A 12,456-nucleotide genomic window follows, 5' to 3' on the forward strand; every position below is an offset into this window, starting at 1 on the left:
CACTGAGCCTCGGGGAATCATTTACAAGAGAAAATTATGTAAAAAAAAAATAAAAAGAACAAAGTGCATTTCACAGATATTGTCAGGAACACACATTAAAATGGGTAATTGTTTCCGTGTATCGTTACAAATTAAACTTAACGCATTAATAACCAAATTCTCAATTCAAAGAAGCCTGTCGTGAATACAGTTCACCACCAGGGGGCTCTGCCTGCTCAAAGCAACTACAGTGCTTGTGTGCATTTAATTTATTCACCGGTCGCGCCGATGGGCAGCGCGTCCTGCTGCTTCTTTAACTTTCCTCTTATTTCGCGTGTTCGTCTTGAAACCGAGGGACGTATCACACCATTAAATTATTTCAAGTATATTTTACCTCAGTTATAACTTAAAACTTTTAAGTAAATCAACTAATTTTGTTGCATTTCCGGTCACGTGATGAGCGACCGCGTAGTATAGTGGAAAACGAGTGCACTCTGTTCTTTGACAGAAATGGCAACCACGGAAGTAGGTGAGTTTATTCATATTCTGTTTTAACAATTCAATGTATTTAGACATCTGTCATCCCTTGAGTTTACGGTCGTTTTAGAATACGTTTCACATTTAATGCAGCAGGTGTGGAGCGCAGACGAAAGCTTTTGTTGTCTCCATGTTTTGTTAGCTAACAGCTAACTAGCCAATGCTGCACAGGCTACACAGGTTTCCTTATTTTGTTTTTTAATGTTTATACATTCAGCAGTTTAGTATTAGTCCCTTGTAGCTGTCTCACATCTGGGGCTCAATAATAATCTTTACATCTTGACACACTTTCTAAAATGAGTTGATTTACGGGATAAACAAAGTTAAACATTATTTAAACACACTGGCTCAATTTGGTGCAGAACAACTTATTGTAAATAAACTGACTAGTGTGGGTTGGATTGTGAAATAATAATGAGATAAATGCAGTTAATTTCACAAAATAACTACATGAATGGAAAGTCAATTATATTAAATATTTGTATCTATTTAAAGTGAAAGATACATATTTAGGATAAGCATCTTAGTGCTTGGATCATGAATGACAAACTGAGTAACTTTGTAAGAGTTTATAAAAAATAAAAATCAAGGTTTTTTTGTTTGTTTAATTTCAGAAGCAGCATGAGTTGTTGATACATTCTCCTGCACTTCATGGTATAAATAAGCTTCACGTCCTGTTAAATCCTCCTACAAACGCACAACTGTATCTGGTGTTTAGATGAAAAACAGCGAGCTTCGCTGTATCAGATCAATAATGAGCAAAAGGAGAAAACAGTTTTTTTGTTTTAGGGTGAGGATTGTTCTTAGTTCATAGCCCAATCTTAAGTTTCAGAGGAAGCATAAATATGTTTATGTTTGTGATGTCAGTTTAGGGTTTAACAGAGACAAACTTAATGGTTAAATCTCTGAAAGGTTTTTTTTTTTTTTAAAGGTAGACAGCACTGTCTGAATTTGACAAAATTATATTATATTATATTAAAATAATATATTTAGTGAAATGGAAAGAATTAATTTTTGTTGTTATTTAGTAATAATTTCTAAAATAAAACCAAACATTGATTGTTTGTCTTCCTCACTTAAAAACAAAGTTACATTTTTGTGGTTTTACATCTTTTTTTTCCTGTAAATTAAAACATGATTATTTGAAGACAAAAAGAAAAAAAATTCCATTCTCTTCTGTAACAATCCTGTTTTTTTCTGCTTGTCTTTCCTTTCTGTTTTATTTTTTTTCCATTTGTTTGTCTTCTGGTTGTTCTGTGTGTTTCAGAGCGCAGACGAGGTCAGCTGGCTGCTCTGTCCATTGCAGCGGTGGTCATCGTGGTGGGCGTCCCTCTGTGGTGGCGAACAACTGAAACGTATCGAGCTTGGCTTCCTGTCGCTCAGATACGACAGCTGGCTAAACTCCAGGTTTGTTGTGATTCTGGTCATATCTCGACCTCCTTCTGGTTTCTGTCCTCCTCGTGTATTTGAGTGTTTTGGTTCTGCAGCTCCAGCTGAGTGCTGATGTGGAGCTGGTGTTTGCTCGTGGTACCGTGACACCGGAGCAGCAGAAGAAGTTGCCGCTGACACAGACGCAGGAGAAGGAACACGTAGTCAACGGTAATAAGAACGTTTACGACGCTGCAGTTTGAGAATGAGATATGCTCATTTTTGACCTCTTGTTTCCAGAAGAGACAACTTTGAGGTACAGGTATGAGACGAGGTACCGCACCGCAACGATCATGGAGGAGGACGCCCTGAACAAACCCACTCCTGCAGGTGAGCCGGCGCTCATCCACTTTACCTTCTCAGTGAGACTAGAGAAAGTCATGTCGCTCTGTTCTTGTTTTGTAGAAGCAGATCTGTCTCTGCACACGCTCAGTGAGAGTCCTTGTGGTTCTCTGGTCTTATACGTGATCCCGGAGTCGTCCTCCCTGCTGCCTGAGGTCAAAACTCATTTTAATGTGTAAATGCTGAGTCTCATTTAAACTATTATTTTCTACATGTATTTACAGTACAAGTACTTCTGCATACTCTGTGGTATTTTGGCCATTCTAATATTAAAAGGTTCAGCTCATTCAGGAGACAGCTTCTATAACTTTTGTCTTTTATACTTTTCAATTTGTTGAACTTTATTTACAAATATTTTTCCTATAGAAACACACCAGGATCTCTTCTTTCACAGACAAATGTATCTTTAAAATCTGTTTCAGCATGCTTGCTTTATTTTTGTTTTCTGTTAGTTTAATGTCAATGTCAATTTTATTTAAATAGTACATTTAAAAGCAACGATGTTGACCAACGTGCTTCACAAACAGGAAATCTAGCCATAAATTAAATTAAATCTCAACCATGAAAAACCACAAGTATAATAAAATGGCTGAAAACAAACTAAAACAAAAAATAGTTTGAATAAGAAAAACGTTTTAGATTTAACGTCCATTTTTATGTGTTTCACTTTTAGCTAGGTTTTTACTACTTTTAGCTAAAGTTATGCTACTGTTGTCTTTTAGTGTTTTGATGCTTTTACTTTTAGGTAGTTTTGGCTATTAGCTGGCCTGCTGCTACTTCAGCTTTTAGCTACCCTTTGGCTAGATTTTAGCCAACCTTTTGCTAAGTCAACTAGTGTTTTGTTAATTTTAGCCTGTTTTTCTAGCCTCTTAATGCTGTTAGCTAGTGCTCTTCTTTTAGCTTTGACGGCTGGGTTTCAGCTTGTTTTTGTTCATTTTGTTGTGTATTTGTGTTTAGTTTCCCGTTTTAATAAACAATAAGATTATTCAGGCCTGTTTCCTTGTTCCTTTCAGAATGTGAACGTGTACATCGGTCAGCGTCGAACCGCCCTGATTCGTATCGGTACCCTGACGGGAGTGGGTAAGTCTCTGGAGCAGCTGCTCTCTCACCTGGAGCCTCGCGTCAATCAGGTGCTGCAGGTGATGTCGTTCAGCCACGCCGACATCAAGGCTGCCCTCAGTGACAGAGTCCGCTTCAAACCCAGCAGCCAGGAGAGCATCGCTGACAGCATGAGAGCCTTCAAATCCAGTCCAGGTTGGGCTCTCTTCAGCTGCGAACACAAACGGCTTGATGTTTTATTACCATCACTCTGTTTATCACCTGTTTACTTCTACCTGCCTTTAGGTTTTGAGATAACTTTCAGTCTGCTGAACCCTGACCCAAAGTCCCACCAGCTGCACTGGGACATCGAGGGCGCAGTTCAGACCTACATCCAGCCTTTCCTCACAAAGCTCTCTTCTGTGGCCAACTTTAGCATAGACTCTCAGGTAAGAATGGCTCTTTGATTTCAGTCCGGCTGTGTGTGACAGGTGCTCACACACCTACTGGTTGTTTTAAAGACGCTGTACTACGCCGTGCTCGGTGTGAACCCTCGCTTCAACAGCAGCCGCAGTGCCTTCATCCTGAACGCTGACAGCCTCGCTCACGTCATCAACCCCGTGGAGGCCCGACTGGGTAAGACGGGGATTTTTCTGTACAAGTTTTGAAAAGATGGAACATTTTGTTGATTATAACACAAACATTATTTGATTGGCAGGCTCCAATGCTGCATCGTCCAACCCCGTTTTGAATTTTCTTTTGTACGTCCCCGACGCTCACCACTCACCTCTTTACATCCAGGATCACAGGAAACAGGAAGTGCCCTCTAATGCATTTCACTCTCCACGTTGGGGAGGAATAATGGTAAGATCATGTAAATCATTCTGGATGAAGGGAAGACAGCATTATTGTGGTTATCTACAAAGTTCAGTCAGGTCATCTGGATGGTTTCTGTTTTGTTGAGATGTTTCGTCCTTCATCCAAAGGACTTTATCAGTCCTAGGAGCCACAACAAACTGAGTCCCACAAGCAGCACACTCGCATAGTGGACCAACCAGTTTGCTGGTGAGAATGTGGTTTCTGGGACCTGCCCTCTCCCCCGTTGACTCCTCTGAGGCAGCCATAGCCAAAGTGGTTCAAAACATGAAAACAAGACCTGACTGAACTTTGTTGGATTTTCTACCTGGGTTATTGAGCATGAACTTTGATGTTTTGAACCACTTTGGTCATGGCTGCCTCAGAGGAGTCGACAGGGGAGAGGGTGGGCCCCGGAAACCATCTTGTCACCATCAAACTGGTTAAAAAAAAAGGTTTGTAGGCTCAATCGTCCAGGTAGATGACAAAAAAAAAAGCTAAATCATTTTATCTGGACCAGTTTCTTTAAGGGAGAACATCAAACTGGTTGTCCCACCATGTGAGTGTGCTGCTTGTGGGACTCAAGTTTGTTATGGCTCCTCGGACTGATGAAGTCCTTTGGATGAAAGTCGAAACGTCTCAACAAAAAAGAAACCATCCAGATGACCTGACTGAACTTTGTTGTATTTTCTACCTGGATTATTGAGCGTGAACTTTAAATTATTGTGGTTTTTAATTATTTTGCTTTGTATCATATGTAAATTATCACAGCTACTCGCTTCAGTTGCTCTATTACAGAATTATAGGAAATGTCTGCCTCTCGTGGAAAATAGAGGCTGAAATGTAAAAAAATCAATCAAAAATCTCCTGAATGTAATTTTAGTAGTTGTCCTGTTGTAACTGGACTGAATACAATGATACTTGATTGACTCGACGTCTGTCTCTATGTCTAATATTTGTTGCTCCCTGGTTCTTGATCCCAGATGGACCAGATGTTCTGCTGATGGTTAGTTTGTTACATCTGCAACAAACTGTTCAGCCTCAGTTAAGGCAGATAAAGTCAAGTCAGGTCTTACTAGAAAGATCTTTGAGACAGTAATCCACTTCATCACCACTCGGCTGATCGCCTCCCAACCTCCCAGAGGGTCCAAAACGCTGTTGCACGTCTTTTAACTGGCACAACAACAAAAAAATCCATGAGCATATTTCCTGTTTTTTTTTTGTTTGTTTTTTTTGTGGGTTTTTTTTGCCTCGCTGCACTGGCTGCCTGTAGATTTCATGAATCATTTCAAAATTATTTAATTTGTTTGTAAAGCTTTAAATGGTCTTGCCTCGCCTTATCTCACTGAGCTGCTACACCCCTACACGCCCCGCCCTTCTCTCAGGTCAGCAGGCCAGCTGCTCCTGAGAGTCCCAAAAACTGAGCAACAGCTTCCAGGTGATCGTGTTTCTCTGCTGCTGCTCCTAAAACATGGAACGATCTGCCTTCGAGCATCAGACGCTCGTCCTCCTGTCTGTTTTTAAATCACAGCTTAAAACCCATCTGACTTTAAGTTTAATTTTAATTTATTTTTATTGAATCTGTGTGTTTCTGTTTATTAAAATGCTGTTTTGATTAGCTTTAAAATGTTTTAATTACCAGATATGTAGTGTGACTGCTGTTGTTTTATTGACTGCATCACTTTGGTCCTGTGGTTGTTTAAAGGGCTTTTTAAATAAACTGGTATGGTAATTTTACCAACGGGAAAACAAATTAAAGTGACAGGACTTGTGCACATTTTTAAACTTCTGCACCAAGAAAGCCTCAAAGGTGCGTCTGAGATGTACAACATGAAAAATACATTTAGTGAACACGAACACCCTAAAATAAATCATTAACCATTTAAATGAGCATGTGTAATTTTCAAATCCACTGGTTAATTATAGGTTTAGAGCAGGGCTATTCAACTAAATTGCTCAGGGGGCCACACTTACTGAAAGCCAAGAGCTCAGGGGCCGGACATCCAGCTGTTACTGTCATGAAGTAAGTTTGTTTATGGTTTAAAATCTAGTTTTATTTAAAAATGAACCCATTGATTGACTAAAATGAGTTCACCCATGGGCCTGATTTGGCCCCTGGGCCACCAGTTGAATATCCCTGGTTTAGAGGTTGATACTTTGTTTTTCATGGATTGACTCAGGGTTCAACTTTCTTTCTGTTGGATTCTGGTGGATTTTCTGAAATGATGTTGGCCTCCATAGTTAAACAAGAGGACATGTTTCTTCATGTGTTTCTAGGTTTACAATGTGAACCGTTTTTATGGTCCAGAGGCTGAGTTTCCAGTTGACGTCAACATCAACATGGCTGAAGTCATGGGAGTGTTCCTCGCACAGCTTCGGTAAGTTTTGGACCGTCACTTGGACAGCCATTTCTTTTTCGCGCACGCAGAGTAACTCTGCTGAAATGTTTCCTGTCAGCCTGCTGCTGGGGGTGCAGTCCTCCCCTCCTCTCCACGGCGTCCTGGTAGCGCCGTGCGGCAGCGCAGGCTTAGCTGACTGGGAGCTGGACCGCCTCATGTGGAGCCGCTGTGTGGAGAACATTGCAACAGCGACAACGACCATTACCTCACTTTCACAGCTGCTGGACCAGATAGGCAACATTGTCATCAACGACAACATTGCTGAGCAGGTAAAATGAGACGTAATGTTTCTGTGTCAATTTTATATTTCATAGAAATACGTGATCTCCTAAGACAAAAACCACCCAAAACATTTTTCCCTTTGGAATCTGACTCTTATATGCTACTTCAGCTTTTAGCTCCTCCTATTATATTGTTTAAAATAAAAGATTTAATAAATGTAAAAGCCTTGCATATTATATACTCTTCCTTGGTTATGCCCTATTTGTCATATTGCTCAGAAATATGAGGAACTGCAAATAAATCAACTATTATACTACATATTAGTAAAGTTACCAAAAAATAAAAGCAATTAGGCTTATTAATAAAGTGGGATATTGTGAACCAATTAAAACTTTTTATTCAAAGTAATACTTTAAAGTTGAATGACATTGTATATATAAAAATACTGGAAATAATGTATAAAGCATTGAATAAAAGTATTCCTTCTGGAATTCAGAAATTATTTATGGTAAGTTAAGAGAGAGTAAAAACAATTTACAAGGTTTGTTAATATTTGAACAAGCTAAAGAGAAAAGTGAAGTAAACTCTAGATGCATTTCCATTATTGGCGTGAAACTGTGGAATGAATTGAAAGATGATCTCAAATTATGTGCTTTTTTGGTGAACTTTAAAAAAAGCCTTAACCTCCTATGACCTGAACTCTTGCATATGTGGATGCCAGGTCCTAAGAGGTTACAATGTAAAATTATAAAAGCTTATACTGTTATGTAGATGTACATATGTATCGTGTAACCATGTATGTATGTATGTATATACATGCATATTTAAATGTAAATGTGTGTATGTATGTATATGGACAGTAGATATCTTTCATTATTGTAGACTGCTGAGTCTATGAATAGAGTAGGCCTTAGCTTCAGCCTTTTTCTTTTTGGTAAATGATTGATTTGTAAAATAGTATTTTATATTTTTTCCTTTTTTAATATGTTGTTACTGTAATTTACCAAAATGAAGTTGAGTTGAGCTTTTAGCTCCTGTTCTGCTACTTTTAGATAGCCTTTTGCTCGTGTTTTTGCTTCTTTTAGCGTTTAGGTGATGTTTTTCTGTTGCCATTTAGGAGGAGTTCTGCTTTATGTTTTAACAACTCTGCTTCACCTTTTTGTGCAAGCTTCAGTAAAGTCCTGCAGCCTTCTCTAGTTGCAGAATCGTTTCTAACGTGTGTGCTCCGGTTGTCGCTCAGGTGTCCAGCGCTGTCAACTCTCTGCAGCTGGCTGTGGCGGAACTGCAGGCCGGAAACCTCCGAGTTGCTCTGGAGCTCAGTAAAGAGGCCATCCTGGCGTCAGAGAAAGGCTTCTTCGATCCTTCACTCCTCCATCTCCTCTACTTTCCTGACGATCAGAAGTTTGCCATCTACATCCCACTCTTCCTACCCATGTGTGTGCCCATCCTGCTGTCGCTGCTCAAAATCGCATCTGAGGCGAGACAGAGACGCAGAGAAAAGCAAGCCAAGAAGGACTGAGAGGACGTAAACGGTGCGATGAACAAAAACTGCTGCTTTGACAGTTAAGAACATTAAGTGGAGGTTGAGGTTCAGCATTTATAAGGCAGTCATGAAAAGTTTTATTCTTTTGTTTAAACTAGGGATTTGGTTTTTGTTGTAAGATTTTACTGAAAGACTACTGTAACTGGCCCTGTACAGTTTAAAGCTTGAATTATTGTAAATGTGTCTAAGATTTGTATTTGTATTCTACTATCTTTTTTTTAATTATTATTATTATTATTATTATTATTATTATTAGGAACAGGGAATAAAATTCTCTGTCGCCATGACAGATTTGTCTTTTTGAACATGGCCAGGGCAGATTTCTGATGTAAAACTGAGAAGAGGGAAACTTTCTTACTTCTGTTCCACTCTACACATTCTCAGGATGTCTCTCAGTAAGTTTCAGGCATGTGGTGTTTTTAAGTAATTGGAAGATAAAATAACCACAAATATGCATCAGGCACCCTCTTCTGGTTTTTAAAGGAAGTTATTTATTATAGACAAAAACTAGAAACGTTTGCTCTTCCCAGAATCATTTAATCATTTTCATTGATATGCTGCAAACAGCAGCACGAACAGGTTTATCCAGTGAATTGTCTTTATTCTGTATAAACACGTTCAGGTACATAATGCGCAGTTCCAGATGTTGATCCTGTTGTTTCTTAAGACCATAGTTTAACAACAAGCACTGCTTGTGGAACCAGTGCTCACATGTGTCACATAAGATCTGACAAATTTCAAGTAAATTATAATATTCCTCAACATGGGGTCCAGTTTGTTACACCGGGTTCAGTCAGACAGTTGTCACTCAAATCAAAGACTAAATGGAGTCAACGGTGCTTCACAAAAAGTAAACACTAACATTCAATAACTATGAATGTTGTTCATACAAGTAAAGGAATAGCTCTGCTCATACTGATAAATTGGATTTAGAATGGAAAACCCTGAAATAACCGATCAAATCGTGACTTGGTGGAGTCTAAATAAACCCTTAACAGGCATTTTAATGGTCACTTAACAGTAGCCACAACCTTAATGCCAAAAAAATGCAGCTATGCCTGTTAAAACCCTTAACAAGACCTTTAACCGGTTGTTCAACACCCCTCAGGCCAAACAAAAAGCTAATCTGCCCATCAGAACCCTGAACAGGTCGTTGAGCAATGGTCACGCATGTCATGCCAAAATATTTCCACTCCAAAAACGTAGAAAAATATATCAGTATATGTTAACTTTGGGACACTTTAAAGAAATAAAAGTTTTCTTTTCTTGGCAGGCCACAGACTGTTGAAAATCTTGTGGATGAAAGATGAATGGTAAATGGACTGTACTTGTATAGCGCCTTTCTTTCTTATCAAGACACTCACAAGTGCTTTAGACCACAATCTGTGTCCTCGTTTACCCATTCATAATTGAACAAGTCATTCTAAAGAGACTAATCAGAGCTTTAGATCACATTCATACACCGATGGGACACACATCGGAGGCAATGAGTTCAGTGCCTTGCACTGGGACACTATGGCATGTGACTGCTTGTGGATTCAAACCCCCAACTCTTGTGTTGGAAGATTACTGCTCTAACCACTTGTCCACAGCCGCCCATGAAACGTTTCTCACTTAAAGAAACTGGTCCAGATGTTATCCTGATGCATGCTCAATAATCCAGGTAGAAAAATCCAAAAAAGTTCAATCTGGTCCTCTGAACCCAGACCAGTGGTCATTCCGTATGTTGAGGGAGTATCAGAGAAACTGAGACGTTTATTTTCTAAACATAATGTTCCAGTGGCTTTTAAACCCCAAAATACATTACGGCAAAGACTGGTTCATCCCAAAGATCCAGTCCCCCGGCACAAACAGAGTAATATTGTGTATGCTGTTCAGTGTCAGGAGGGCTGTGATCAGTCTTACATCGGGGAAACTAAACAGCCACTGGCCAAAAGGATGGCCCAGCACAGAAGATCAACATCATCAGGCCAGGATTCTGCAGTCTACACTCATCTCCAGGCCAGCGGTCACTCTTTCAGGGATGAAGATGTTCACATCCAGGACAGAGAGGAACGAAGGTTTGAGAGAGGAGTAAAGGAGGCCATCTTTGTGAAAAGAAATCGTCCATCATTAAACAGGGGTGGAGGCCTGCGGGTTCAATTGTCCCCCTCTTACAATGCTGTGATTGCTAGTATCACTCAACCCCCTGTGAATAGTAAACAGCCATCAGTGTGCTAACATGTTGTGGTCATTGTGTCTCAAGTACCAGGATTTGTGTGTAAACAATTCAGAAAAACTTTTCTTGGCATGAGCAAATATACCCAGCTGGAAAGGCTGGTGTCAACGCGCACTCCAGATATGAACGCGAGCAAAGTTTTAAATGTAAAAATATTCAATGTTAATGTGTTCAGAGTGTTGTCCTCATTGAACAGACATGTGCAACTTGTGCACGTGAGCACACTTCTGGTCCTCGAGAGGCAGCCCGCTTGAGTGTCTTTGTGAGTTGTTGTCTGCTGCTTTACTTCTTAGAATTAAAAAAATATTAATGGTAATAGACTGAATATTTGAATATTTGCATGCCACAGATTAAAGCAAAGATGAGTGTCTCCGTTTTAACTTTGATTTTTCTCCAAAACTCCCGAAGTTCTCTCTGTGAGAAAGTCAGTTTCAGGTGTTTGTAGTTTTTCATAAATGAAATTCAATTCTGCACAGTGTTTTAGAAACAAGGTGTTTTGATTGTCTGTACTGTGAAAAATTTAATTAAAATTGATCAGTTATTACAAATAAATAGTATTAAATGACTGAATGAGCTGAAAGCCTGTAGCCTTGTAATCCAGAGGTTGTGGGTTTGAGCTCAGATTGTGTCAGGAATGGTATCCGGCATAAAACAAATGGCCAAATCTTTCATGTGACTTTGTCCGCTGTGGTGACCCCTGAAGAAGGGAGCATCCGAAAGAAACTTACTGAGTGAAATAATCATTTTAAGAAAGAAAAAATGACATTTCCTCAGGTCCTCCAAAACATCCAACAACTAGTCTTCTCAGGTCCTCTAAACCCCCCAACAACTATGGTCTCCCCAGGTCCACCAAAATGGCCGATAAAGTTGTTGGACATACTGGAGAACATTTTGTTCTCCTCAGGTCCTCCAAAATCTCCAACAACTGGTCTCTTCAGGTTCTCCAAAACCTCCAACACCTGGTCTCCTCGGGTCCTCTAAAACCTGCAACAACTTGTGTCCTCAGGTCCTCCAAAACCCCCAGGATTTGGGGGTCTACAAGTGGTCTCCTCATGTCCTCCAAAACCTCCAACATCTGGTCTCTTCAGGACCTCCAACAACCGGTCTCTTAAGGTTCTCCAAAACCTCCAACACCTAGTCTCCTCAATTCCTCTAAAAGCCCCAACATGGTATCCTAAGGACCTCCAAACCCCCCAACACCTGGTCTCCTCAGATCCTTCAAAACCTCCAACACTTGGTCTCCTCAGTTCCTCCAAAACCTCCAACATGGTCTCCTCAGGTCCTTCAAAACCCCCAACACCTGGTGTCCTCAGGTCCTTCAAAACCTCATACACATCCTCAGGTCCTACGAATTCCTCAACAACTGGTCTCTTAAGGTTCTCCAAACCTCCAACACTTGGTCTCCTCATTTCCTCCAAAAACCCTAATAACTGGTCTCGTAAGGCCCTCCAAAATGCCCAGGAATTGGGGGTCTAAAACTGGTCTTCTCAGGTCCTCCTAAGCCCCCAGAAACTGGTCTTCTCTGGTCCTCTAAACCCTCCAACACCTGCCTCTTAAGGTTCTCCAAAACCTCCAACATCTGGTCTCTAAGGTTCTCCAAAATCCCCAGGATTTGGGGGTCTAAAACTGGTCTCATGTCCTCCAAAACTTCCATCATATGGTATCTTCAGGACCTCCAACAACTGGTCTCAATGTTCTCCAAAACCTCCAACACCTGGTCTCCTCAGTTCCTCTAAAAGCCCCAACTATAGTCTCCTCAAGTCCTTCAAAACTCCCAACACCTGGTCTCCTCAGGTCCTTCAAAACCCCCAACACCCGGTCTCCTCAGGTCCTTCAAAACTCCTACACCTCCTCAGGTCCTACAAATCCCTCAACAACTGTTCTCTTAAGGTTCT

The 12,456-nt window shown here is 40.4% G+C and overlaps 1 protein-coding gene across 1 annotated transcript; it reads left to right on the forward strand.

Moving 5' to 3' along the window:
* The first annotated feature begins 470 nt into the window (after positions 1–470).
* On the forward strand, positions 471–8,519 carry pigs (phosphatidylinositol glycan anchor biosynthesis, class S). The gene is made up of 12 exons (XM_037687397.1): positions 471–508; positions 1,784–1,923; positions 2,004–2,115; positions 2,185–2,274; positions 2,350–2,441; positions 3,300–3,540; positions 3,631–3,773; positions 3,846–3,960; positions 4,043–4,188; positions 6,457–6,557; positions 6,637–6,847; positions 8,041–8,519. The coding sequence occupies exons 1-12, from the start codon at positions 490–492 to the stop codon at positions 8,317–8,319; spliced, it is 1,689 nt and encodes a 562-aa protein (XP_037543325.1). The 5' UTR covers positions 471–489; the 3' UTR covers positions 8,320–8,519.
* The last annotated feature ends 3,937 nt before the right edge of the window (positions 8,520–12,456 follow it).

Source organism: Nematolebias whitei, chromosome 14 (assembly GCF_014905685.2).
Source record: "Nematolebias whitei isolate Nwh7 chromosome 14, NemWhi1, whole genome shotgun sequence".
Classification (NCBI taxonomy): domain Eukaryota; kingdom Metazoa; phylum Chordata; class Actinopteri; order Cyprinodontiformes; family Rivulidae; genus Nematolebias; species Nematolebias whitei.

Excerpts from the sequence above, each read along its gene's own strand:
- pigs (XM_037687397.1), top strand. Across the intron at positions 2,275-2,349 it reads GAACAAACCCACTCCTGCAG|AAGCAGATCTGTCTCTGCAC; the intron begins GTGAGCCGGCGC and ends CTTGTTTTGTAG. Across the intron at positions 2,442-3,299 it reads CGTCCTCCCTGCTGCCTGAG|AATGTGAACGTGTACATCGG; the intron begins GTCAAAACTCAT and ends TGTTCCTTTCAG.